Source organism: Poecilia reticulata, chromosome 11, assembly GCF_904066995.2.
Source record: "Poecilia reticulata chromosome 11, P_reticulata-male-v2, whole genome shotgun sequence".
Taxonomy (NCBI): Eukaryota; Metazoa; Chordata; class Actinopteri; order Cyprinodontiformes; family Poeciliidae; genus Poecilia; species Poecilia reticulata.
Genome location: NC_088840.1, coordinates 18,447,174 through 18,474,259, shown reverse-complemented (window position 1 = coordinate 18,474,259; position 27,086 = coordinate 18,447,174). Strand labels below are relative to the sequence as shown.

At 38.7% G+C, this 27,086-nt stretch overlaps 2 protein-coding genes across 8 annotated transcripts in view; both read right to left on the bottom strand.

Moving 5' to 3' along the window:
• Window positions 1-738: 738 nt before the first annotated feature.
• Window positions 739-16,853, bottom strand: cers2a (ceramide synthase 2a). Of its 2 annotated transcripts, XR_534913.3 has the most exons (12): window positions 16,366-16,852; window positions 9,532-9,705; window positions 9,327-9,444; window positions 8,477-8,595; window positions 7,347-7,404; window positions 6,964-7,014; window positions 6,777-6,869; window positions 6,003-6,131; window positions 4,503-4,609; window positions 3,586-3,739; window positions 2,142-2,326; window positions 739-2,054 (listed from the first exon to the last, which is right to left on the bottom strand). XR_534913.3 is itself a non-coding variant. In XM_008422472.3 (11 exons), exons 2-11 carry the CDS (start codon window positions 9,702-9,704, stop codon window positions 2,195-2,197), a joined length of 1,134 nt encoding a protein of 377 aa, XP_008420694.1. In that variant the 5' UTR covers window position 9,705; window positions 16,366-16,853; the 3' UTR covers window positions 739-2,194. The 2 variants fall into 2 exon arrangements, 1 of the variants encoding a protein (XP_008420694.1); XM_008422472.3 differs by having other exon boundaries at window positions 739-2,326; window positions 16,366-16,853.
• A 1,811-nt stretch (window positions 16,854-18,664) lies between these two features.
• celf3a (cugbp, Elav-like family member 3a) overlaps window positions 18,665-27,086 on the bottom strand; it is a 43,186-nt gene continuing 34,764 nt past the window's right edge. For 5 of the 6 annotated variants that reach the window (XM_081613036.1, XM_081613035.1, XM_081613037.1 and 2 more), the window contains 7 exons: window positions 26,826-26,970; window positions 25,177-25,326; window positions 24,908-24,967; window positions 24,666-24,770; window positions 23,052-23,195; window positions 22,828-22,960; window positions 18,665-19,578 (listed from right to left, as the gene is read on the bottom strand). In XM_081613036.1, coding sequence (XP_081469162.1) covers window positions 22,833-22,960; window positions 23,052-23,195; window positions 24,666-24,770; window positions 24,908-24,967; window positions 25,177-25,326; window positions 26,826-26,970 — 732 coding nt within the window. In that variant the 3' untranslated portion in view covers window positions 18,665-19,578; window positions 22,828-22,832. Of the gene's footprint in view, window positions 19,579-22,352; window positions 22,452-22,827; window positions 22,961-23,051; window positions 23,196-24,665; window positions 24,771-24,907; window positions 24,968-25,176; window positions 25,327-26,825; window positions 26,971-27,086 lie in introns of all 6 variants that reach the window. The other variant, XR_014089949.1, reaches the window with a different exon arrangement.

The following is a 27,086-nucleotide window of genomic DNA, read 5'->3' as shown; positions in this document are numbered from 1 at the left end:
GTGGAGGATAAAGTGGAGCACAGGATGGTAAAGTGATCCCGCTCCATATGCAATTAGATGAGGAGGACTTCGAGCCTGCAGCCAAAATACAGTAGAGGAGGATGGGAGGAAAAAAACTAGACAGTTTTCTTTAAAAAAAAAAAAAAAAAAAAAGCTAAAACTTTCCACCAGTAATCCACTGAGAATCATAAAAAATGCAATCATGGCCAAATCTTCAATATTTTAAGCAGTATTCTTTTTACTCTAATAAATAATGTGCTTTTTTTTATTACCCCAGATTCCTCAGATTTATGCAAAGAGTCCACAATGCAGTGTTAACCAAATTCTGACTGATCCTTTTTACCTTATTAGTATTTAGGTCAGGATTTATTTAAAAAAGATAATCAATCTGCTTTTTGAAAATTTCATATTTTAAAACTATAAAACGAAGCACAAAAATCTTACTTTGTGGCAATATGACCCTGTTTTTTTGTTGTTTTTTGGGGGGTTTTTTGCACCTCAACTACTTTTAACATTATCAGAGCAGGTATATTAAAATGATTGTTTTTTTTTAACCTGAAATAACTAAACAAAAAAAAACTTGATCACATTTTGTATTTACCCAACTAGTCATATTATTTGTCTACAAAATGCAAAGAAAACACAAAGCAATCTTCAATGAAAAAAATTTTTCAGTTCAGAAATAAAGTCCATAAAAACATTTCAACATCATCTTCAGAAATAAATGCAGCAAAAACAAACGTTTTCCACACGAATTTATGTCATCCATGTTAGAAATGTACAACTCTGGGAGGATAAGAACACTTCAGCAGAAGCAAAGTTGTCAACGGAGAGCTGCGTGTGATTGGTCAAGAAGAAGATTTAGTTTTTCTAACAATTTAACAGTTGAAATGATGAAGGCACTTGCAAATAACGTCTTAGAAAGTGTAAACAACAATTTGGCGTTACGTTTTGTTTACTCACTACCATCTTTCTTTGCTCATAGCTAAACCAAAAAATTCTATCAAAACAAATGAATATTCACGTGAATAAATATTTTTAAAAAAACCTAAAAAAAAAAAAAAACGATTGAAATTATTTTTTGAACCTCCAAACAAATAATGATTTGAAATCTGAATCAAACACTGCAACTAAAATGATTCACCAGTTTTTTTCAGTCAATACTGATCGCCTAAGAACCGTAAAGTGCATCTCAAGATGACCGTGACATAAATAATAATAATAATAATGATGATAAAAAAAATAAAAACAAGTATACTAAATGGATATGCTTTGGATTACTCCGGCCAGAAAAGAATCAACATTTACTGATCGACTTAATCAAACACTTTGCTCCCAAATTGTAACGTTTTGGCCGCACTAAGAGAATTAAACGATGAAAGAAAAATGAGAAAACTTAAAAGATTTTTAAACAAAACAAACATTTAAAACAAACCATCTCTCAGAAAAGTGAGTATTTAAAGACACATTTCTCCAAAGGCACATTTCAGTTCATATGGCAAGCTAGGCACCTTCACTCGCACTATTACAATTATTATTATTTAGCAATTGTTTCGTCTTAAACCTCGCTGGAGGCGCAATGTTTAGCCGAAAAGAGCCAGAGCGAAAGAAATGCAGCAGAAACCTTTATTTTATGTTTTTTTTGTAATTGAATAAAAATTTGGACTAAAGGCAATTTATGGTCCATAGGAGGAAAAAAAAAAAAGAAAAAAAAAAAAAGAAATCACCGCCACATTTACAGTAGTGCTCATCACATCATCTCTGGCGTCAGTGCGTTTATTTAGAGCAAAAATAACTCAAGTTTTTAGGTCGACACTCGAAAGAGCGTTAATGAGCTGTGTGGGACGGGAGAAACCATCTGAAGCGCCGAGTTTCCAGGAAATATTCCCATCAAGAAAACAAAGCTGCGAGCAGGCGGACTGGCAAAGAGGAAAAACATAGAAGTGGAAATTTGTTCTGCTGCTTGGAGGCAAACGGGATCGTAACGGCTCCTTTTCTATCTTAGTGTAATCCACAGAGAGGCCGAGCCATCCCCTCGGAGCTGACTGCGTTTCCTAAAACGTAGAATACAAACGAGAGTAAATCTGAGCGTGATGCCTGCTGCATGTTCTTCAGCTTCCAGATGAGGGCGCCATTGTCACCTTTCTTTTTTGTTGTTGTCTTTAAATCACCCAGTCTCTCCCTTTCTGCCCAGTCAGTCTCTTTTCCTGTGGTTTTTGAGGGCAGAGCGACCGTTCTGCACGTGGCCGTTCTTCGGCTTGCCGCAGTCGTCTTCGTCGTCCGACTCTGTCTCCTCCTTATCGCTGCGCTCGTCCTCCACGATGTCCTGTCGCAAAAACAAACACAAAGCGGAACGGAGAACGTGTTGAATGTCGGTCGGCTGATGCGACTTTGTTGCAATGCCTTCATCAACTCACCACATCTTGTCCCCTTATTTGAAGAGTTTGACTAATTTATTCAGTTTTCAAGGCCATCATTTTACAGCTAAAAATCTGAAAAGTGTGGCGTGTTTTTGTCCAATTTGACAACAACATGCAGACTGCTGCAAAGTGAACCTAAACCCCGGATCTTTAGTAGCCTGCCACACAGGTTTTTTTTTCTTCTGTAACCATTTTCACCAATTCCAGCAGGATCTGCCAACTTCCCGCAGCATGATGCTGCCACCACCGAATTTTATCATGAGGACGGAGTTTTAAGAGTGATATGGAGGCAGGCCTGTCACAACAGCCAATTTTTATTGCGTTAAACTATGATATTAACTAACACCATATTAACATATTAATGCAAGTTCACCCCCTTAAAGATCAACAATCTTTAATTTCAAAAGAACATTTAAACTGCAACACATTTTAAATATAACAAGTAAACAAACAAATAAAACTGAAACCATAAATAAAATACATTATGAAATCTCTCCCTTTAAAACATATTAATCATTAAGTCCAGACAAGGAAAACAGTCAAAACTTATGAATGTTTTAAAATATATGAATAATGTAAAACTAATTTGTCCTTTTTAATATCATTAAACGGCTGCGTCTCTTTAAAAATGAGGCAAAGCAACACAAACGGGCTTGCAAATAAAAATTACTGCGCTCATTTTAATTTGTCGTGCGACTAACTGGTGTATTGTTCACTGTGACAGGCTTACATTCAGGATTAGTTTTCTGGCTCTCATAGTGTTTTGTATAATTTAGGTTTTTAGTTCCTTGCATGGCTTGTAACAAACTGCAAAGAGTTCTTCTTAGAGCTTCATTTCAGCAACAGCTCTCCATCTATTCCATTTCGATTAAGGCCAAAGTTCTGGATTTTCAAACAGCAGCAACAGATTCTTCCACCTGAGCCGAGGATCTCTGCGGATCCTCCAAAGTTGCCGTGCTCTTCCCTTTCTCTCTCACAAGATGCTTCATCTGTCGTCGTTTCTTTCCTAGAGTCTCTAACAAACCTCTGACATATTCACAGAACAGCTGGAGTTTCATTTTGGAGTGTCAGAGTGAAAGTTGCTACATTTTGATTTTTACGTGCAAAGAAACATGCACATTATTACAATCCCAATAAGACACTGATTTCTGTTGCTTTTTCTTACATTTCCTGGCAGGAATTTGATGACCATGCGCAGGATGAGTCCCGTCCAGAAGACGTGCAGAATCAGCAGCACCACCAGCAGCCCGTTGAAGAAGTAGAAGCCGAAGAAGGTGGAGTAGAGGGACAGCGGGTACACGCCTGTTGCATATATGATCCTGGAGAAAGAGCGAACAAAGGGGTCCATTCAGAACCGGCGTCAGTTATCCTCTGGAGCCCGTTGAGAGCGGGCCGGGAGCTCAGACAAAGAAACATTGTTTGAGGAGCAGGAAAAAACAAAACAAAAAAAACACTAAAAAGTTGTGAAAATGTCAACAAATTTATATTTCAAGTAGGGATTTGCTGCTTTAGTGTGAAGAACGTAATCGCTGGCCGATACAACATTGATAATAAGTATAAAATGGCGACTCAGTGATTCCTCCCACACTGAGCGTCTCTGTTGAACAGCTGCTTTTGTGGCAGAGTAGGAAGTGACATCCAAAGAATGAGAAAACTCACACCGACTTGTTTATGGGAGACTGAATGCTGAAGAGATAGTACAGTGAAGGAGCATTATCACTAAATCAAAAACACTAAAAAGATCGAAACGCCAATCTGTCATTCTCCTAAATGTTTCCAAACTTCCTAATGACAGGAAAATGTTCATTTTAAAAATGTAAGCATGAAAAACCAAAATAACTCAAGGAATTTGGTTAGTTGTTTCCATTTTTAAAACTAAACAACTTGGCTCACAGTGCAGAAAACAAATGAGTTTAACCTGGAACAAATATGGCGATGGTACCAAATGTGTAAATAAAAGATGCAAAAAAGAGCAAAAATATAGAAATTCAGCTCCGCAGCCAACGCTCACACATTCCTATTGAACATTACATCGAATAAACCTGCGTGTGATGCATCATGCGCGATGTTTTTCCGTTTTACCAGAAGGGGAAGATGATGAGGCGGGTGATGATGAAAACTGCAGCGAACACGGTGAAGATGAAGTTGCAGGTTTTTTTCCAGCCTGCGTAGTTAAACATTTTGGCCGACTAGAAAGAAAGCAGAAGGAAGGAAGGATATTTTTTTATTTTATTTTATTTTTACCTCTACAGGGCAGAAACTCTAGAAATATCGAAGAAATATTCATTTCTGCTGATGTAAAACTGTTCAATTATTCTATCCAAGAGAAGATATTTGGGAGCGGAAATGGGCAGAATGAATTGTTCTTCTGTCAAACAGTTAATAAATCATTCTCACACTTGTAATCTACACTCAGTGATAAATTATACAGCATGGATTGATCCATCAGTGACAGGCTGCTGCATCCCAAACACACAAAGCAACATTGCTGCAGGTTGTTCCTACCAGGAGATGCTGGACTATTTAACGCAGCTCTAAAAATAATCAAAGAAAATGTTAGAATTACCTTCATAGTTGCTTTTAAAAAGCATTTTATTGCACAAATATATCTCTCTACACATAAAAGCTTATTAATACTGTCTGTTTGTACCATTTAAATCTATTAACAATTGTAACGTTCTCACTTCATGTAACTGTACAGCTTCTATTTTTATCGTTATTACTGTAGTTTGCACACCTGTTTGTTTCCACTCGCCTGATACTTTGTGGCTGAAATTTACCCAATAACAGGACAAAAAAGTAATGATCTATTATTCTATTCCCAAAAAGCACACAACCAGATTAAATTTCAGTTATACAAATCCAGTTTGTACGCTGCAAAAACACAAAATAATGCTGAGTAGTTTTTGTCTAGTTTCTAGTGCAAAGATCTTAGTACAAATGAAATAAAACAAATAAGTTTTCAGCTAGATATAAGAACTTGTTAATATTGATTTTTTTAAAAAAAATAATAGTTCTACTTATAACATCATATTCTTCCAATGTTATAAGTGAAATAATCTGCCAGTCGAACTAGTGCTTTTTTTTTTTTTTTTTTTTTTTTAGTGCACTAAGGTTTTTGCATTAGAAAATAGAGTAAAAATACTTTGTTAGATTTTGTGTTTTCGGTAAATCCTCCACAAGTGAGATCAACTTTGAGGTTTTCTGCAAAAAATTATTTAGGCGTGTCTGGTGCGAAACAAAGGCTGAATGTGTGGGAAAGCACAGGTACGGTGGAGGAGGTGTGATGCTGTGGGCGTTTTTTAAAACACAGATCCCTCTCAGTGTGGCATGGCTTAATTCACCTTGAAAAATCAGGAAATTTTAATGAGAAATCTGATAACTTCTTTTAGTGAAGTAAAACTGGGTTGTCGGCCCAAAACATAATTAAAACCAACTTAAAAATGGTTCACCACACACAAAATCCACCATCTAACCCCTTTTATGTTGTTTTTGGTTTAACCCTTTGGATTTTATAACGCATACATTTGTAAAACAGCATAAAAAACAACAACCATGTTTGGCCTTTTGGTCGTGTCATACCTCCATAAGATAGTCAGAGGCGTCGTGCACCAACATGATCAAAGTCCCGGCTCGGATGTAGTTGACCAGCCAGGAGAAGCTGATGAGGAGGATGGTAGCCACATGGTGAACGATTTGCTCTTTGAAATCCTTAACAGGAAGAAATAGGTGATGTTAAAAAGCCAAATGCACCCAAGGATTGGTGACTTATTGATCGAGCTGTAAACATTCCTCACTAAAGCAATGCTCCAGGATCCAGTTTTCTTTTTATTTATGTATGATTTACTCTCTGCATAAAGCAGAGCGCACAGCTAGAGAAGCTACGCTACATTTAAAAACAGTCACGTTAAGATAAGACGTTTAGCTGGAAACGACAAAAACAAACTCTCAGATTAAAAAGGAGACTTCAACACGGTGGCATTCTGCTGAACTTTAGCCTGCTTCCTAGCTAAAACCCTGCTTTGGTTTGAGAGATCATCAGCCTCCACTGGCTTGAGGTTTGCAGCTTCAGCGCTTTCTGAACAACATGTAAACCTCCTGCACACATTAACCTGACATGCCACACATGAGCAGCTCAGGAGATCGTCTTTACCGGGGGCTCGAAAAGCCGACGAGCTGCAGTCGATGCGACGCGTCAGGATTTCACGAGCAAATCAATACCTCAAACCTCAAAACGCGGCACAAACACAAGAGATCATTTTCAGGCACTTGGGAAATTATCACTCTCGACGGACGGTTTCCGAGGGCGAAGGTGCGCAACGTCAAACTATTTAGACACAATGCGGCTTCACTTGCCTTCCGCTTGACATCCGATGCCAAGCTGAAAACCAGGGAGACGTAGAAGCCGAGCTCGATCATGTAGTACCAGTACTGGGAGGTCAACAGCGGCTGGAAAGCGAGGAAACGTTCAAATCTCGTTCAGTAAAAACACAGGAAAACACTCAAAAACTTCAGGAGAAACATTTGAATAAACAATAATTACCATTTTGGGGAAGTTTTCCCAAACCAGTTTCACATCGTGGAACCACGGTTTCTACGAAGAAGCAGGACAAGAATGATTTAAGAAGCACGACAAGAAGGACTTTTTTTAAATGTTCACAAATCTACAACTGTTAGACCCGTCACAAAAGAACAATAACTCAATTAATCGCATGAAAAACTAAAAGAAACTCAATAATTTGTCGTTTTTCAAAAACAACCGAAATAATAAAAAATGAACACTGAAGATTCTGTGAAATAAAATAAATAGCCCACTGTAAAAAAAAAAAAACAAAAAAAAAAAAAACGAGAAAAACAATCATTAATGAAAGATTAGTAACTTAGATGTTGATGATTTTTCAGTGAGTTGGGCGGCGCACTACTTACATCAACAAGGACTGCCAGGCCAGCAAAGAAAGCAAGAAGGTAAAATGTAAACCTCCAACTGTAAAAGAATAAAGCAATTATCTCAGAAAACAGGAATAGTGTTTACTAGTGTATTGCTTTATGTAGCAAAACATAAAAAACTTGACTAAACGGTGTTCAAACAAGAGTAGAAAGCCGTTATTACGAGGAGGAATTATTATTTAGCCACTTATCGTATCATTTATCACTTATTGTGAAAAATTCTGTGTCACGATAAGAATTTTTGATTTATCGTTCTCGTGATAAATTTCAGTTAATGTTAAAAAAGTAACTAAAAATCTCATTTTTATTGTTTTCTCTACTATTTTTGTTCCCGGAGAGCATCAATAAATATGAATAAATTTGAAAATGTGACTAAACAAGGTCTTTATTTGTAGCGTTAGCAATAGAAATCACATGTGGCTTCCTGAAAAAGCTTATATGAAATAAGAATACTCTTCAAAAGCAGCATATTTGTGGTGAAGTGAAGTAATAAATAGTTTTTTTTTGTTGTTGTTTATCATTATCCCAATACCGCTACAAAATATCGTGATAAAATTCACAATCCATTATCTACTGGGACGGACAAACGGCAGCTGGGACACTGCTGGGTGGCGTTGGTTTTGTCGCTCACCAGATGTCAGTTTTTTTCCTTCTTCCGCAACAGGTTTTGTGAAACGCTTCCTCCCACTTTGTGGGCGCGGCTTGCAGCTAGAAAAGGAGCCACTCGTGATGAAGTGATCATCTGTGCCACGTGGAAACAGTCGAATACGACGCAATTAAAAGCTTTAATGTGCGACAGGAATGTCTCTCACGGCGGCTTTTACAACGACAGCCTCAATAAATCACTGTTACTGTTTTACAACGCCGGCTGCTGGTGGGAGCTCAAGGCCGGCGCTGCTCTGCGGTTTCTGTGAGAGACGACTTCCCCATGAAGTGCTGCTGCAGGGTTTGCATGCTTTCACGTTGACACGCTCGCAAGAAATGTTTCATTTGCGAGAGAACATCATGACCTCCAGAAGAATGAAACTATGTGAGCAGTGGGACTCAAAGGAAATGTGGTTCTGATCAGAGGGAAATGGAGGGATTTAGCAGCGTGGACATAAACCAACCTCGCTTCCTGAAACTTCTTGAGCTTGTTGGGTCGGTCTTGATTTCTCCGTCGCCTGAACCAGCTCTGCACCTGTTGCACCGAGCATCCCGTCTGTTTACTTAAACTCTCTACGGAGCTCTGGAAGGAGACAAGACAGCAGGGAGGAAACTGAACCCAGTGCTGCATTCGGGTTGGAGCGCACCGAACGCCCCACATCAGAATCTACAAGCAAAACTTTTATCTGTTCTTGGCAGTTTTTCATGTCAAATCTGTATTTTTGTCCAGGCTCTGATTTTGAAAGTCTGCGTCCATTTTTGTGGACGTACTGAATGGACGGACGGACGGACAAATGAATGGTTGGCTGGATGACTGGAGACAAACATTTGGTGGGAGTAGAAAAACAAACGGACAAACAGCAAGACATGGATGGACAGATAGATGACAAGTGGACAGAAGGACAAACAGATGACAAGTGGACAGAAGGACAGATGGACAAACAGATGACAAGTGGACAGAGGGACAGACAGATGACAAGTGGACAGAGGGACAGACAGATGACAAGTGGACAGATGGACAACCAGATGACAACTGGACAGAGGGACAAACATGACAAGTGGACAGAAGGACAAACAGATAGGTGGACAGTTAGAGGGATGGACAGACAAATGTAAGGATGGGTGGATGGCTGAACAAATGTTGGATGGACAGACAAACAAATTGACAGATGGGTGAAAAGACGGATGTCCACAGACTGACAGATGGGTGGATGATTATTGTGGAAAAACCTTTGGATGTAAAAATGAACCAAATAAACATTCAGCCAGTGGAACAGGGAATAAATTCAGCGCTGATGTCTGCAGTGGGAGTACCTGTGTGGGATGTTTAGATTTGCTACAGAAGTGAGACTCCAGGACGGGATTAGGCGACGCACAGACACGGTGCTTGTCTCTCACTCCCAGCAGAGACGCTAAAGGAAGTGCTATTGTCCTACGGCGCAGAGAAGCAGACTGAGCGTCACATCAAACAGTCCTCAGAAGCAAACAAAAAAAAGCCACAGAGATTAAAATGACTCACTGCTCAAATATCTGTCTGATGACAAGGAAGCAGAGTGAGACGGGGAGAACCGCCCACAGGTCCCGAGTTTTAGGGAAGACTTTCCCATCGTGATCCTTCAGGTCGTCCCAGCCGTAGCCTTCTGGGAACCAGATCCAGTCGGCCCATATCATCTCATTTAACCGAGATAACATCCTAAAAGCAAAACACAAAGGAGAGCTGAGAAAACAAAAGTAAGGCAGATGCTAAAATGGAGGATTTGGTCACTTCGACAGGAACCGACTGCGGTGCGAGTCGGCTTCTTGATATCTGACCACTTCCTCCTGAAGCTGATCAGGACCAATGATAGATCATTTCTCTAATGTAATAAGCAACGCCATCAAACAAAAAGGGATGAAAGGTTTGATTCGTAGATGCAGGGATTCAATAACAAATCAGCAGCAACAGAATGAGGAAAAGGTTTTAGTTTTACAGAAAGTATGATCAACCGTTTCAGAGCGCTCATTAGATTCTTAATATTGTGGTTGCCTGAATCTAAAGAAGGAAATTACACAACTAGCAGAGGATGTAGTTATAGTCTGTTGAGCAACATATCCAAGAAATGTCTCCAGTTTTATTTCTACTCTTTCATATGTAAAAAAAAAAAAAAAAGTTTTTCAAATGCTAACATGATTCCAGTACAGTAAACTGCTTAAAGTTGCATGATAAATAGAAACTGTTTTGTATAAGACAGAATAACTGAATGTAAAATATTTCCAAAAGGACTTCCTGCGTGTTTAATCAATTGTGCAAACTTTGCGCACAAGGCTCTGTCCACACAGAGACGATTCTAGGTGTCCGTCAACGTTTTTGGTCGTTTCAATCCACACGGATTCAGTGTCTCTGTGACCAGAAATGAACAATGTTGAAACCAGGTTTCAGAGTGGAGCGATTTCAAAACGCGGTTTCCATGCGAGCTGCATCTTTTTTTTTTTTTAAACAATGATATCGTCCATCTCTCTCTATCCCGAAAGCGTCTCTCTCAAATAAACACGGCGCTGTTGTGTTTTTTTGTGTCGTTCAGTGGCAGCATTACAGCGCCGCCGATTGGCGCATTTTCTGCGGTGTTGCATCCTGTCGAGTGGAGAAACTTTTCGTTTTTCTCCTTAATCGTTTACAAAAGTAAAAAATGTCTCCATGTGTGAAGGGCCTACGAGTCCGGAAAGATTTGAAAATAGGCCTGTTGTAATAAGCAATAAATCAATTAATCCCATTATGTTACTTGAAAATGGTCTCAAAACAAAGATATTCTGGTGGAATTTATTGTCCAAAAAATGTGTTATCCTGACTGGTCTAGTTGAAACCTAAAATTCTTTCCTGATCCGACTGAAACCGGTTTCAAGTCTCAGCGTACCTTTTGTCCCTCATCTACTTCATAAAGTAATCTGATTATTTAATTGCCACCATCAGTGGGTGGACAGGTACTTATTTCCCTTCGAATTTCTAATGTTTCAAGCACATTAGAAATGTGCTTAAAACCCTGAATTTTAATAGGTTTTATGTGACATACCATTTTATAGATTTACAGACAAGAAAATTGATTCAAATATTTGATATTTTTCCATGTAAAACATTTCAAATTTTTTCACCGTTTTTTGTTGGTCCATCACAGAACAACTCCAATCAGTTAAGCCATTCAAATCCATTTAGACTTATTCTTATTTCAGAATAAGTCATCTTAAACATCTTCTTAGTCATTAGCAAAGTACAACAAACGTTTCGCGCTTTGTACTGAACAAACAAAGAGACTCAAAGCATTTCTGGGGTGTGAATTAATCACAAAAACCCCCACAACAATCGCGCCTGTTATGTGGTAAACCCCTGAATCAAAACCGGTCACATGCTCTCAGGCCAGATCAGAGTGAAAAAAGAGCAATAAGCAGATTGGAGGGCGGGCTTTCATTTTTGCATCGTGTCAAACCGTCGCTTGAATTTGAGCCGTCCCGTACGATCCGCTTTCTTTATGGCTGTGAGTCACCGGCCTTCTGATGGGAGCGCACAAACAGCCAAAGGGTCGCTCGTTAAACCGGGAGGATATCGGCGGAGTTGCTGGCAGCACCTCAGCGACTTGCTCGGTCATCAAGGAGAAGCTTTCCAACGCCACATCAGCAGGTTTTTAGTGTGAGGGTGATTATGCAACAACCTTTGTCCCAACGTCGGAGTCTCTTAAAGTTAAACTCTGCGGTTATTCCACCCGCTTCCTGCATAATAAAACGAGGAACTGGAATGAGCTGCCCTGTTCTCAAAGAGCTCATCAATTTGCAACCTGCTGGTCAGAACGAGTCTTTCACCTGCTTCAAAAAGAACAATGAATGGCCTCTTGGCTGATTGTGCTAAATTAGGTCATTGGTTTCGGGTTTGCAGTCGGCCCTCGAGAGTTTATTCTGGGATTTGAATGAACCTGCAGAGACACTTTCTGTCCAATGGGAGAACTGCAAACATTCCTCGAGGCCAATTGGCTGTCAAGACGTGTTTCCAGGTTCTCAAGCGCAAAATGAGCTTACTTCAACATGCAGAAAAAGGCAATTGTGAAATGAGGAAAGCAAAAAATATAAACATGCTATAAAGATTATGCACGTTGAAAATCACCCTCCGTTTTTAACCACAGAAATGGCGACGGCTAAAGTGTGCACCGATTGCAGTTTTCAGGACGATTACCGATCATTACATCAGTCATCTTGCAGATTGAACCGTTTTTGCATTTCTCCATGGAGATTCCTTCCCACCAGACACAACCTTCACTTTAATGGGAGCAATGACATCTGAAACTTTGGACTGAAAAACATCTACCAACTTATCCGCATCATTACTGCTCAAGGCCGAAGAAGAAAGAGTCAATTTGATTAAATGTTTCTGCTGTGTCTTCTGTGAAAAGAGCGTTTTGTGACAGTAGCCGTTTGTCCAAGTGGGTCAACGGATAAAGAACTTTCAAAGATAACAGCGAAGTGATCTGTTACAGTTACAGAGACATTGGAAATATTCACACCCTTACTGATAACCAGGTCCAGTGTGTGTCCATGAGTGTGTGTTGCTTGTTTGACATGTTGGTTAAACCAAAAGTCTGTAATATATTAAACAGCTTTTTTTTTTTTTTTGCCCCTCGATCTTGGGGGTTGTCAACATGAATGTTGAAATCACAGACAATTATTAAACAATCATAATCAATGCATATGAGAGATAGAAGCTCATTCAAGTCCGTAAAGAAATTTTCCACATATGTTGGAGTTTTGTATGAAGTTAGTGTCAAAGTTAGTTTGTAACCTTTTACCTCAATTCCCAGATACTCAAAAGACATAAAATTACCCAAAGAGATTCATGGTATTCTTAAATATTGAAGCCACGCCTCCTCCTCTTTTGTGTTTTCTATTTTCACTTTAAAAAAATTATACGCTGATTCAATTAGTACGATTGCTTCATTATTGTCATTCAGCCATGTTTCTGTCAGAAATAAAACATCAATATTATACTCAGTGATGAAAACATTAGTTAATATAGTTTTGGTATTTAAAAGAGCCAGTTTAAGTGACTTGGGGGCCAAAAGTTCTTCAGTCTGAGGTTCCTTTAGACAGGGGATCAGTCTGAGGTTTGAATTAAGACCGCTGCTTTTTGCATTTCTGTGTTTTGTAACTTTTCTTGCAGTGATCCAGACAGGTAATGTCCTGTCTTGCAATGCCGGGGGGCCAGAGACATTCTGGAGGAAGACAGGTGTAACGATAATATCTGGACCCCGATCTCAGACCTCAGAAACACCGAGTGCTGGATTCTCTGGGAAGTCAGAGGCAGGTGGCTTAGATGAAGTGAGGTCTGCTATGTTAGCGCTAAGGAGAGACGTGCCGAGGCGAACCCGTTGATCCATTCCATCCGTGAATTTGAGAAACTCTGGTCCAGAAGACATTTCTTCAAAGGTATCTTGTGAATGCAGCGAATGAGTGGAGGGAGGAGGGGAACCAGTCGTTCTGTCCCCAGTCGATGTTTTATCAGTTTGTATTGGAATAGTTTGTTCTTGATACGCGGAGGGTTCCATCCTAGTCAGACGTCCTTGAACCCGTTCCTCTGAAGCGATGGACACATTGTTGTTCTTGTTGATAAAATGAATAATGTTTGCAGTGAGCAGCTTTATCCCATGTTTGGTAAGATTGCGTCCTCCTCTTCCAAAGAGGTGAAAGCGCTGCCAGTAGATCCAGAGGTTATCGATGAAGGTCACCGAGCTGGCAGAGCAGGTTTTAATCAGCCATTTGTTTATCATGAGCAGCCTGGAGTGTTTTTCGTCTCCCCATTGGGGCGATGGAATTGGACCACTGGGAAATAACTTCATTTTTAATGTTCCCCATAGTGTTCAGAAGATTATTAAAGTCCTTTTTCAGAATCTCAGATTTTTGCTTTTCCAGATCGTTGGCTCCAACATGCACAACTAAAGTCTCAATATTTGGCTGATTGGTGGTTAGAGAGAGCATTTGGTGAGTTAAATCAGATACAGTGTCGCCAGGAAACGAAATCTCTCTCATTTTCTTGGCATTGCAAATGTAGCCGATTCCATTTACAGGCTCATCTCCAACAATAAGCACTCTTGGCATACCTTTCGTCTTCCTTTGGAGCTTTGGGGGATTTGAACCAAATTACAAAATTATTCTGCCATTTAGCAAAGAAAATTTAAAAAATTGGGTAATCCTAATTCACCTAAAACGAGAAAATTTTATTCTGATTTCACGTTCAACAGTGTAAGAATAGTGTAGCTACATTCGGCTGAATTGGTTTCTTTTTACAGAGAAGTTAACTCCTGCAAAATAAACTGCAATGAAAACGTGTTCCCACCTCTAGAACCTCTCCACATTTCATCACATTACACCAAATACTTATATATATAGTCATGGGATCTTATGTGATAATAGTGCCTTTTTATTTTTTTTAGGTGAAAGCAAAATACACGCTTTCAAAATGTCTCACAGAAATGTATTTAAAACTCTTCACAACGAGACAAATCTGGATTTACAGAGCCTGAACTAACACAACATCTCTGAATTAACTAGATGAGTTCTCAGAGCAGATGGGTGCACCAGACCTTACAGTGTTGTGAAAGTGTTCGTCTACTTCCTGATTTCCTCTTTTTTTTTCTTCTTTTTTGCATGTTTGTCAGACTTCAGTGTTTCAGAGCATCAAAACCAGTTTAAATATTAACCAAAAGCAACACAAGTAAACACAAAATGCAGTTTTGAAATTATGCTGTTAATTATTAATGGAGAAAAAAATATTAAAAACTGACATAACAAAGTGGCAGCAATGCCAAAATTTAATAGGTTTACATCCGTCTCTGTTACAATTAAATATTTGCTATATATATATATATATATATATATATATATATATATATATATTCAAATATTTTAGATTAAAAAAAAAAGAATTACATACATTTTTGTAACTACAAAGAACTGATAAGATGCAATATTTGGCAGGATATTATACCTCAATTGGCATGCAGGCAATAATTTATTTGGTCTTAGACGGTTGTGATTCTTGACATATTGACATATGGAAGACCAGGATATGAAAATATTATAATAGTCTGAGAAAGACTTAAGAAATGGCTTTTCTTTTTAAACACGTGTGTTTTCATACATTGTATTTTATATAAAAATCCCAACCCAACACTAGTGGAGTTGCATTAATATTTGGGGATTTTTATAGCTATAACCAATATTCAAGTATTTGAAAATTATGAAGTTATAGTTTATTTCCTTGGGGACTACATTTTAAACCTACTATGCATCAGTTCACACTTCAAGATATAAAGGACTATGTATTAATGTACTGTAACCTGCATTAGTAAAAATTATTTTTTTGTATTGCATTGGGCACCAAAACCGGGTCCAGCCCAGGGGCCAACAGCCGTGTAAATCCGGCCCTGAAAATACTAACAAAAGTAGTTGATCAATCAATGTTTACATTTTTAAAACTTTAAAAATGTCAAATTAAGGTTTCACCCAAAAACACAAACTGGACAGAGGTTGTTTACATGGGCACAGTCAAAGTTTAAATTTATTTATTTTTAAATCTAACTTGATCCTGCTCATTGGAAGTTAAAAAAAACTTTTCCCAAAGCGCTTTAATAAAATAAAATAGACATAAACTGTCTTAAAAGTATCTGTCAATTTTTTATTTTTTATTTTTGCTAGTGTTGCTAACGTGAACCAGGGAAGGGAGCGGCAACAGGCGGGGCGCATCCGGGATATATAGCGGAACAGACTACCTGACTCTCGGATGGAGCTTTCAAAAAGTTACCCAACACATAAAATAAGCCGCAAACTCGACACAAAAGAGGCTCTGTGCACATCCTCCTGATCAACGAGTGCACAAAAACACAGAACTAGGCGTTGCAACACTTCTAGCTAATGTTTTAGAAGTTGTACAACATGCAGCAGGAATCGGGCTGAAAGTTAGCACCCGACTCCCAACTTCATTACAGAGTGATTTCACGTGTTTTAACGAATCTAGATGAACTTTAATCAACCGTCTTCAACGTTCTCGCAGTCTTTCCCCTCCGTTTTCGACAACACAACCCCGCTAAAACAAGGCCTGCTAGCTAAACTTTGATGTGCAAACGTTTTCCAGCGGTTAACTTCCAGAAGATGGTGGAGGGTGTCAGCGAAGTTTAAAACTTCCTATAAACCCTCCAGGACCCACACTCTCGCGTTTCACTCTAAAATTAGCACTCTAAATTAAGTGTACTGTGATTTAAAGCTTTAAACTGCCGAGTAGAGCACATTTTGTCGAACAGATGCTCCAGCATGTAACGGTGCTGCCTACCCCCGCACTTACCTCTCGTCTCTTCGCCGTGTGCAGACAGGTAATGCGGGCTGAAAATGTGCTCATCGGGCGGGGGTGGAATGACGGCTTCTGCTTCTTCTGCTCCTCCTCGTCCTGTGTGTCGTAGCCGGGAGGATTTCATGAATATTTCGCCATTAAAGTAGCTCTAAGTTACACATCGTCCAGCAACTGAATCCGTTTATAGTTTCCTCCTTGTGTCAAAAAAAAAAAAATGTCGCACTTTCTTTCTCAAAATCTTCTCCCGTGTCGATATAAATGCGGGGGAAATAAATTTAGAGTTGTTTTCCTTTTGTTTTGTTTGTCCCCAACCTGGTTCTTGATGACTGCGGCTTGCTGTCACGGATCAGACACAGAGTTCAAGTGACATAGTGGATTTTATGGTTCGTTGTACAAGATGATGGAAGAGAGGCAGGTAGGCTATTTAAAGTGACGTCCGGGTATGAGGGGTAATCCGTGCCTCCTGAAGAGTCCCTCCCTATTTGTTACGCCAAATTCAGCAAAAAATCCCATATTGTGCCTTTAGAGGGCGCTGTTGCTTCTGTCCTACCCTTCAGTTATTATTATTACACAAATAATATGCTAATTTCTTCTTCCTGTTGCCTGCTGCCACTCTTGCGGAAATACAAAATATCAAACTCGTTAACTTGTTTACTGTAAATGTAGTGTTCTTCAGATGATGTTACGTTCAATTAGTTAAAATAATATCACACACTTAATACCACTCTGAATTTCAAAATCCAGATATTTTGGGGATTTTTGTTTGCTGCTCCTGTAAGGGTAAAATCATTACCCATAGCAACACTGGTATGGTGTAATTCCAAGCAATGCTAACGATAGTAGCCATGTTAGACACAGAGAGTAGCTTCGGAGTGATAAAACATTTGTTGTTGGCATGTTGGTGTGGTGGACCCCAAATGAAAATCTGCTTGGAACCCCAAAAGGGCTTGGACCGGCCCTGCATGAAGGAAGCAACAGTTTCGTTTAGTTGCTTTCATTGACTTGTGTCTGTGTTGGGGAACATTTTTCTAAAAAATGGTGTTTGTGTTTGAATTAGTTTTACTCCAAATGTACTGGACTGAGTGTAGGAAAAATATTAGAGCAGAAATGTTATATTTTGTAAAAAAAATAAAAATTAAAAAAAATTCACAAGTTATAAATTTCTGATGTGTGTGGATTTGTTTTGGATCATTTGGGGCAAAACTACAAGTTCAAGAGTTTTTTTAAAGTGTGATTCAAAGAATACTGTGTGTACTTGTACTTAAAAATTCCTTAATATTGATTTTGTTTTTAAAGTACCAGTTCCACTAGCAGATTATTTGATTTATAACAAGGCTATTTTTCTACATCACAGGTGAAATAATCTGCCAGTGGAACTAGTACTTTATCAATACTATAGAATTATTTACTTCAAACAAGCTCCTATATCTTGCTGAAAAGCTACTTATAAGTTTGTTTTGTCTTATTTCAAGTGTTCAAGATATTTGCTCTAGAAACTAGACAAAAATACTTGGTAAGAGTTTGTGTTTTTGCATTGCAAAAGGTATTTATTTTTAAGTCATACATCTATTTATCTAGAAATGAAAGAAAATTTTGAATAAATATGGCTCTGTTTATTCTCGAGCAAGAACCTATATTAGGTCAAAACTAAAACATTAAGATTGCCTCATAAAAACCTCCAATTAGCCAGTATAATATCTTGAGTTGGGTTTTGTGGCTATAAATGCAGCATATTATTTTCATACATTAAATATAGGTCACTAAAGTCAGCAAGTTATAGTGGAAAATTATGAATCTGCAGCCTTTTTTCTGCTGCCATCCCTCATTGCTTCAGCAGCTTTGTGTGGCACGGATAACCCGCCATACCCGGGCATGTCAAAGAAGGCCGAGGCATGTTTAGACTCATGAGACCAAACCCAGAAGGTTTGTGGCAGACAGGCTTAATGCATACCGAAGCTGCGGTTACACACACACACCTCACCCTTTTCCGTCTTCTTCGTGCCTGACCTGAATATTTCAATTCGAAATTACAGAAAAGTGTTTTTTTCTTAAATGGCAAGATATGAGGACGTATTTACGCAAATACTTCTAAATGCAATAAAATAGGTTTCCGTTTTAATTTCGGGATATGAACAAAGTTCCCCTATTTTGATTTCATGTAGATTTCCGCAATACCTCTCCAGTCCCTCAGGGGGCGCCAAAACTCTCCAAGGAATCACGCTTATGCGTTTATCCATACTCTCAAATTATTTTTCTTTGGGATATAAGATAAACATAAAAGTTCCACAACATATTTTTTTTTCTAAATTGTACTTTATTTTCTTTTAAAGACATATGTTTTAAAACAGCAATTGTAGAGAATAAATAAAGAAAAATGTTTTTTTGTTACTTCCATAGGTACATTTATGCAATTAAAAACTCTATAATAATTGTGTTCATTGTTGTAAAGACCACAGGAATCTTCTCTTTTTCACCCCCCCCCCCCTTCATAAATAAAAAAGAAAGAAACTTTCACATCACCCCCGCAATTGAATGGATTACCAAATAAATTAAACGTAAAAAATCAAGATAGAAAAATTCCCAGCCCTTCCTTCCTTTTTGTTTTTATTTTTAAACGTAGTGGCAGCAGAGAGTGTTACTTTGAGAAGTTTTTAAGTCCTCCATTTTTAAACCAAGGTATATACAGCGAGAGGAAATCCATGTCGCTTCCACTTTTAACCACTCCATGTTTTTACTTTACTTATAATTAATAAAACTAACTCTACATAACAATATTACCAATGGCAATCATACAGAATAGTATTTTCTTCTGCCGCCGACTGTGTAGACTGGCCTTTTCTTGGCGCCATAGACCACAAATCACACTATACATTAGAACCCTGTTCAGTAGAATAACATCATTGATATGCTTTTTTTTTTTTTCTTAACATGTATATCTTGTTGCCGACGATAGAGTATGTACATAATATAAATGGATCCAGCTGTGGAATGATAGGAACTCTGGAGCACTTCGGATACTGTGTGGATGCGGAGTCTGTCGATGAGTTTGTTGCTGGCTTTACAGCGGTTAATGTTGTTTCTGTAAGCGCATACACGGGATACTGCTTGTTGTGAAGTGTTGCTCCTGTGCTATACGGTTGGTCAAAACAACCAAACAAGGCTGGGACGTCCCCCAAGTGGTTTTCTTGATTGAATTCTTACGTTGTCCTGAAAATTAAGAAGAAGAAGAAAGGAAAAAAAAAAGGAAGATTTTATTAAACCAAATCACAAAAAAATCAATCATTGTAGTTTTTTTTGTTGTTTTTTTTTTAGATTAGGAATCTTGCAATACACACGGGACAGTCATTCTGCTGCAAATGTGCTCACAATCTTAATCATCTCATCTCCTAAGCAAGGCAGCTTATTTCAACACATGCAGGGTAGGAATTCTGGTAGGAATCGGCTCTTCACAGTTTAGAAAATTGCCCAATATAGATTATTATAGCTCAAATTATGCTCTACTGTCATCATCAGTTTACATTCAACATCTCTAACAGTCCGTGATAGAGGATGTCTCAAAAACAAGATTAGTTTTCACTCCAATCATGGGACTAATTCAGGATTAAAGCAGCAAGAGTAGATAAAGCAGAACAAATATTTAAACCTTTTAAGAAACACTGAAACTTTCACTTTTATATGCATACAAGATAAAAAATATTACACATGAAACATAGGAAGTATGCCAACAAAATTATTCATACAGGATAATTGTAATCTGAACAAATAGTTCTTCCTGAAGCCAGATGTAGAAAATGTAACATATCATGTCAGGAGTCTGGACCACTTATTAAAATTAAGTTTGTTGTTGCCGAGTCTCTGAGGAGTTGTGATGAGCCTCATTTATCCTGCTAAATGTTCTTGTTCCGTATCAATTCAGAATTTAAATATTGTAAATTTAGAGCAAAATCAGAATCTTAAAAAACAAAAAGGCTTCAGAAAATCGAACTGACAGATGATTAAAAGAAAAGGTTTGGCAAATTAAAGACTATGGATTAAATGTAAATAATTGTGACAGCATTTCCTCTTTGAAATTAAAGAAAACGTTTAGATAACAGAAAAATTTATGAAATCAAATGTCTTTTCAATTCTGCATTTCCGTATTTATTCAGACGTGCTACGAGTTTCTACAGATTTTTTTATATGTAATAATTCCAAAGTTTTCCAGACACAACTTTACAGAGTTAAGCTTACAATATAAAATAATGTTAAAAATTTACTAAAAATGAAATGATGAATGAATGCAGGGTACAAGAAAGGAAGAAAAGGACGGATAAACACAAAGAAAGAAGGGAGAAGTAAAAGAACATGAGAAAGGAATGACAGAAGAAAGTGAAAACAAAAAAGAAAAGATGCTGAAGAAAAGGACGAGCAAAAAAGGGAGGAAGAAACTGAAAGAAGCACACAAGGAAGAATATAACGAAGGTAAGAAGGAAGGAAGGACTGAACACTGCAAAAACAAAAACCTTACTAAGTTGGTCTAGTTTCAGTGTAAATATCTTAATACGCTTAAAACAAGATAAAACAAACTCAGACGTTACCTTTCAGAAAGATAAAAGGGCTCGTTTTACATTAATGCTGATAAAGAAGTACTAGTTCCACTGGAAGATCATTTCACTTATAACATGTGACAAACTTTTTGTTATAAGTGAAATACTCTGCAAGTCGATACAAGTACTTTGTCGTCAATATTAAGGGATTATTTACTCAAAACAAGCTACTATGTCTTGCTGAAAAGTTGCTTCTTCGTTTTGTTTCATTTCAAGCGTATTAAGATAACTGCACAAAAAACTAGACCAAAACTACTTGGTAAGATTTCTTTTTGTTTTTTGCAGCGAAGAGAGAATAAAACGAAGTGAGGATGGAGGGATGAAGAAAGGAACAACACAAAAAAAAGCAGAAAGGAAGGCAATAAGAAATGTAAAAGGGAGAGGAAGTCTACAAAGATGGAAAGACATAAGCAAGGACACAAGATAAAGCAAAATATAAATGTTTTTTTTCACACTTTGCCAAACACTGAAAACGCAGAAATTGATTTCCATACTCTTTATGGCTGCTACGTTTCAGAACGCCTAAAATAGTGGTATCAGTGTCACCATACGATCAGAGGCTCACACCGACCCGATGCCTATTTTTAGCGCGTATGACTTATGATTTCTTATTCATTTGGAGTCCCAGAATTCCTACAGAGGAATGCAGCCCCTCAGCCAGCAGCACAGAAACCAAACAGCTTCACCTGAAACCTCCTAAAACCAGGTCGACACCTCACAGCACATCCACACAACTCATATGAACTGGTTTTTCCACATCTATCAAATGTAAAAACAAAAAACAACATAACCACGTTTAGGTTTGATTTCACACACAGACACTACGCTGTGAACCACCTTACAGGGTCACATTTAGGACATTTTAAGTCGTACGGAAACCCAACGAAGCTCAGGCACAAAAAAACAGTCACTTGGAAATAAGTTACACCAAGACCAAAATCCAGCACAACTACCACACTAAAACAGAAAGGAGATGTAAGAATGATAATCATGACAGACGAAAATAAAACTATTAAAAAACCAAAAAATAAATAAATAAATGTTTGGAGAGAAAATCTAAAAGCTTTATATTTGATGCCTAATGTTTTTTATTTAGCTAACAAAAAAAAAAAATGTCATGATAATCAGTTACTTACAGATGTTTAGGTAAAGTCACATTTATCAATCAGTATTTTTGCAAGGATATAAAAGAAAGAAAATCAGGACAAAAATAATTTTAAAAGGAAACTCACAACGCACCAAACACAGTTCACGGTCGCCACTGTAACCCGCCATGCGGTTCAGCATGGCGAATCAAGGCAACGGCCCAAAAATAACAAGAATTCAACAAAACTGCTAATGGCAACCATCACAGGCAATATCGCCACAGCAACCAACACAGGCCATTAAACTTACGACGCTCTGAGAAGGAAGGGGGCGGGGTTTAGCGACGAACGTCTCCACGATATACGTTTGGCGGTACAGTCTTGAGAGTGTTTTTTTCTTTTTACTACCCTTTTTTTTTTGGTTTGTTTTTGCAGGAAAAAATTGCACGTCGCACAGCACAAAAACAATAAATAACAAAAATAAAAGAAAAAATTAATGATGGACAGCTGTTAACATTCAACCCTGTGACAGAACAGCGGTTAGACAGAACATTTAAAACAGAATGTAAATCTCACTTTCTGCATCTTTCACACGTCAAAGGCATCTTCTAGATGTTTCCAAGGTGATGCCCACATCATTAAAGTTAATCTACTCCGTTGTCATTGACTTCCTTCAGTATTTGAAGTGTGGGCTCCAAATTACAGCCACTTTGTATCCCTAATTCTCCCCACTCGCATTTCCAGCTGTCACTCAACCACTTCCACATTGATTTGCGGTCGCTCACCTCCTTCAGTAAGGCCTGTTGGCGTCCTTGGGCCTCTTCAGCTGCACCTTCAGCCTCTTCATGCCGATCTGGAAGCCGTTCATGGCCTGGATGGCAGTCTGCGCGCTGGACGGGTTGTCAAAGCTCACAAAACCTGAGGTGGAACGCAGACGCTTAAAATGTCAGGAAAGGTTCGCATTATTTATTAAAATCCCTTATCTCCAGCCCTGTTCTTTGTGACTTACCAAAGCATTTACTCTGGTTGGTGGCTCGGTCGACAAAGACCTTTGCAGAAATGACATTTCCGAAGGGCAGGAACATCTGAAGGATCTCCGAGTCGGTGAACTCTTGCGGCAGGTGGTAGATGAAGATGTTACACCCCTCTGGACCTGAAGGCAAAGAAAAGAGGGTTGACGTATAAATAGCCATTTGATTTTTTCATGTATTAAATCTCTTTTTGAGGTATATCTGGTATTGCCTGGCAAAAAAAGTGTTTTTACCCCTTATGCTCATTTACGATTTCTCAGATATTTATTTATCCATCTGGGAATTTGCATGTGTTGACTATTAACATAAACAAAGTAACTTTAGCCTTAAATAAATGTGCATATTTTCAGCTAGTTTCTTATTGACTTATTTATATATAGACGTTTTCTAGGGGGCCGATGTTTTCGACTAAAGCCAAAGATTTGTTCATATATTACAACAAACTGTTTTAATGCTAAAAAAGTTTGAAATAAATGCTTTTCATTTGACTTCTTCACATTCAATTAGCTCAGAGTTCAGCAAACTTTATAACCAAGAGACATTTTTGTTGTTGGTCCAGCTAAAACAAATTCATCTGTTTAGAGTCACAGAAGCTGCATGAAACAAATTAGCTTATTTAGCAAAGCCTATTTAAAAAAAAAAGATTTTAAAATGAAAGAAAACACTTTTATTTACTTTCTTTAGGTTTTAAAACAAAGAAAACTGTTGAGCATTTTTATACTAAAGGAATAAACACGATTTTTCAATTTTAATAAAAAATTTTATTTATTTATGTTTTATTTGTCTTTTATTTGTTTTGCATTGCTGCATGTTGTATTTTAATACTAGTGAATGTTTGGGACATTTGTAGTTGTATCACTGGGACAATGCATCTCTACCTTAACATATATTGTACATTGTCCCATTTTAAATTATTTAATTCATTTAAAATTATTTTTAAAAAGTTAATTTTTCACAACCAAAAGACAAAAAGTGACTAAAAAAATAAACTACAATATTCCTTACGCTATCAGTGTTACTCTTTGTTAAAATGTTTTGCACATTTTACATAAAAGTAGCTTGCATTTTTGTTTGTTACCTTTACATTTTAAAACTAATTCTTTGCATTTTTGATGAGTTGTGGATGATCTAAAGAGCCACAGGGTGCAGATCTCTGAAAAAGAATCATTTTTTGGTTTCAGTTCATTATACTGCACAGACCAAGACTCAGTGATCACACTGCTGTGTACTCTAGAAGTGTTATTACTTATATAGAGAGAGAGTAATTCAGTTTAAATCACTTAGGCGTTTCTGGTGCACTTGTCAAAAAAGTTCAGTCTGTATTTTCATGCACTGAAAGGTCAAAGATTTTGTTAAAACAAAGATGAGCACAATCATCACATCTACTCCAGTATTCAAGCAGAATCAGCCAAAGTTTACCCTCATATCATGAGCTGTGAAAAAACAACAACCCGCAAAACAAACCCCCTTTATCTAAACATGGTTTACAAACCAACGTAAAACACGATAAATGGCTGTCAACCCAAGCTTAAAAAAAAAGAAGCACACGGCACGCTGCAGAGTTTGTTTAAGATAGTTCTGTTTGAGTTTACCTTCTCTTTGCTGGAGCTGTTGAGGCTGCTGTGGCTGCTGAGCCACCAGGGTGGGCTGGTGGGGGAACGGCTGCCCCACCAGGCTGTAGGCAGCAGGGTAAGTGGCTGATGGAGACAAACGACAGACAGAACAAATTTAAACAACGTCATTCTTCAACAAAGCACCCTCAGCAGTTCCATCTCTGTACATAACTGGTGTCTTGTGACTCGGTCGTTAGCATTAATTAGCCTGCAGGGCTAACCTGTGTAGTGCTGCATGCCTGTGTAAGCTTGCTGCAAGGGATCCAGGACCGGACTCTGAGCTGTAACATACAGTCAACAAATGCTCAGTGCACAACAAAATGATTCAGAAATGCTATTCAGGGCACATCAACATGCTCCAAATCACATTTAGGGCCTTAGATTTATTCAGTTAAATCTTAATTAAGCCCTAACGTGCTGCTTCTACATGCGTTAATAAGTAGCAGCATGAAACTTTGTAAACTAATTTACCAATCCACTATCTCCATACCTTGGTAGGCATGAACCCCGTTAGTGTAGAGGGCTTCTGTGGCTGACTGGCCATTGGGTGGCGCTGCCACAGAGGGGTAGCTGTTCACCGCGATGGGCGGAGGCAGAGCAGGAACGGGCGTGGCCGCGATGGAGGGAGGAGTGCTGGTACCTGAAGAAAAGTTTAAAGAAAATAACTTTCATTTAAAAGGTGATTTGTTATGCTTCCTTGAACAAGTCTATAAGCTACACAAAACATGTTCATTACTTTTTTTTTTTTTTTTGCACAAAATAATTTTTAGATTATGAGATTTTGTTATGGTCAGTTTTCCTTTCTGATTGAGTGTTTTAGGGCCTCTTGTCACTTTAAATCTAAACAAGCTGCTGCTGGCCACGCCGCCCAAACTCAAAGTTTATGCTTACACATGAAAATTGCTGCAAACAGACGTGCAATTAAACAACCGTACGTCTTTGAAAAGCAGAAGTGGAGCCTCCCGCACAACCAACAAGAATGCAGATAGTGGTTTCTGAATAAAAAGTCAACATTTTCCAGCAGTCATTGAAAACCAGCTGACCAAACTTGCTGGAGTTCTGCTTGGGATGCTAGGTGACAGGCAGTGCTCCCCTGGTGTTGCCAGGTAACGGGGTCGCTAGGCAGTGGTGCAACTGCACATTATTCAGGTGGATGCGAAAACATAAATCGCCCTCCTCCCCCCGAAGGAAGGAACGTCAGGGTGAAGGAACGTAGAAAACTCGAAAAATATGTGCAGGGTAAAGCTCGGTAAATTTACCTCGTTATGTGCGCGCAGTGATGGAGCGTAAGGCGCGCTGATGGGAAAACATCATCGGTGCACCGCCCCCTCCAGACGGAGTTTTGGCGCCCCCTGTGGTGCTGCGCCCCTATGCGTTGCATGCGCTGCATACCCACTTTTTGCACCACTGTCGCTAGGATTTGTGACGTTATATTCAGAAGGTTTTGAAACAAATAATTTTAATCCAGCAAACTGCCAAAACCTCTGCTTTTAGAGAGGAGCTCAGACTTTCTGATGATCACTTAATCAATATAGTTGATCGCCTGCCCCTGCTGCTTTACTCTCTTTAATCTGTAGAGAAGTGGTTCTTAACCTGGGTTCGATCAAACCCCAGGGGTTCGGCGGAGCCTCTGCCGCAGAGGTAAAGACACACTTGTGTAAAGTCGTGATGACGCCCCGCTTTGCCATCACTTGCTGAGGAGGATCACGTAACATTGCTTAGCCAATCAGAGCTGCGGAGGAGCCCTGATTGAAGGAGCTCCACTCTTTTTTACCAAATTCTATAGTCTACATCTGTTCCTTAGTCGCATCTTTTCACGGTTGCTACTGCCTCTAGTGGCGTGGGGGTGGTAACACAGCCAATATAATGGGGGGGAGAGGAGGAATAAGAAGGGTTCGGTGAATGCGCATATGAAACTGGGGGGGTTCGGTACCTCAAAAAAGGTTAAGAACCACTGAACTAATCAAAGACAACAATACAAATATAATGCAGAAATCAAACACACACACACACACACACACACACACACACACACGTGCTGTCCTCTTGGGTCCAACTCTCCTTGTGCGTCTGTCCTCATATTTCAAGCAGAAATCTAATTAAGTCCAGCCAGGGCCAGACATCTCTGGCCCTCATTACCTGAGGACGGGGTGATGGATGCAATCGGCGTGGCGATGATGCTGCTGGGGTTGAGCGCGGCGAGCTGCTGCATCTGAACAGCCGCCACCGTGGCAACAGGAGAGAGGTAGGCCGACTGAGCCACCAAGGCCTGCTGCTGCATCAGCTGGAGGGGCAACAGAGACACCGGTTTGGGATGAAGACAGAACAAACAAACCAGGCAGGAAAGAACATGTTTGCAATCTAATCAATCTTATGTCTATGTTTTCAAGAGTCCCACCT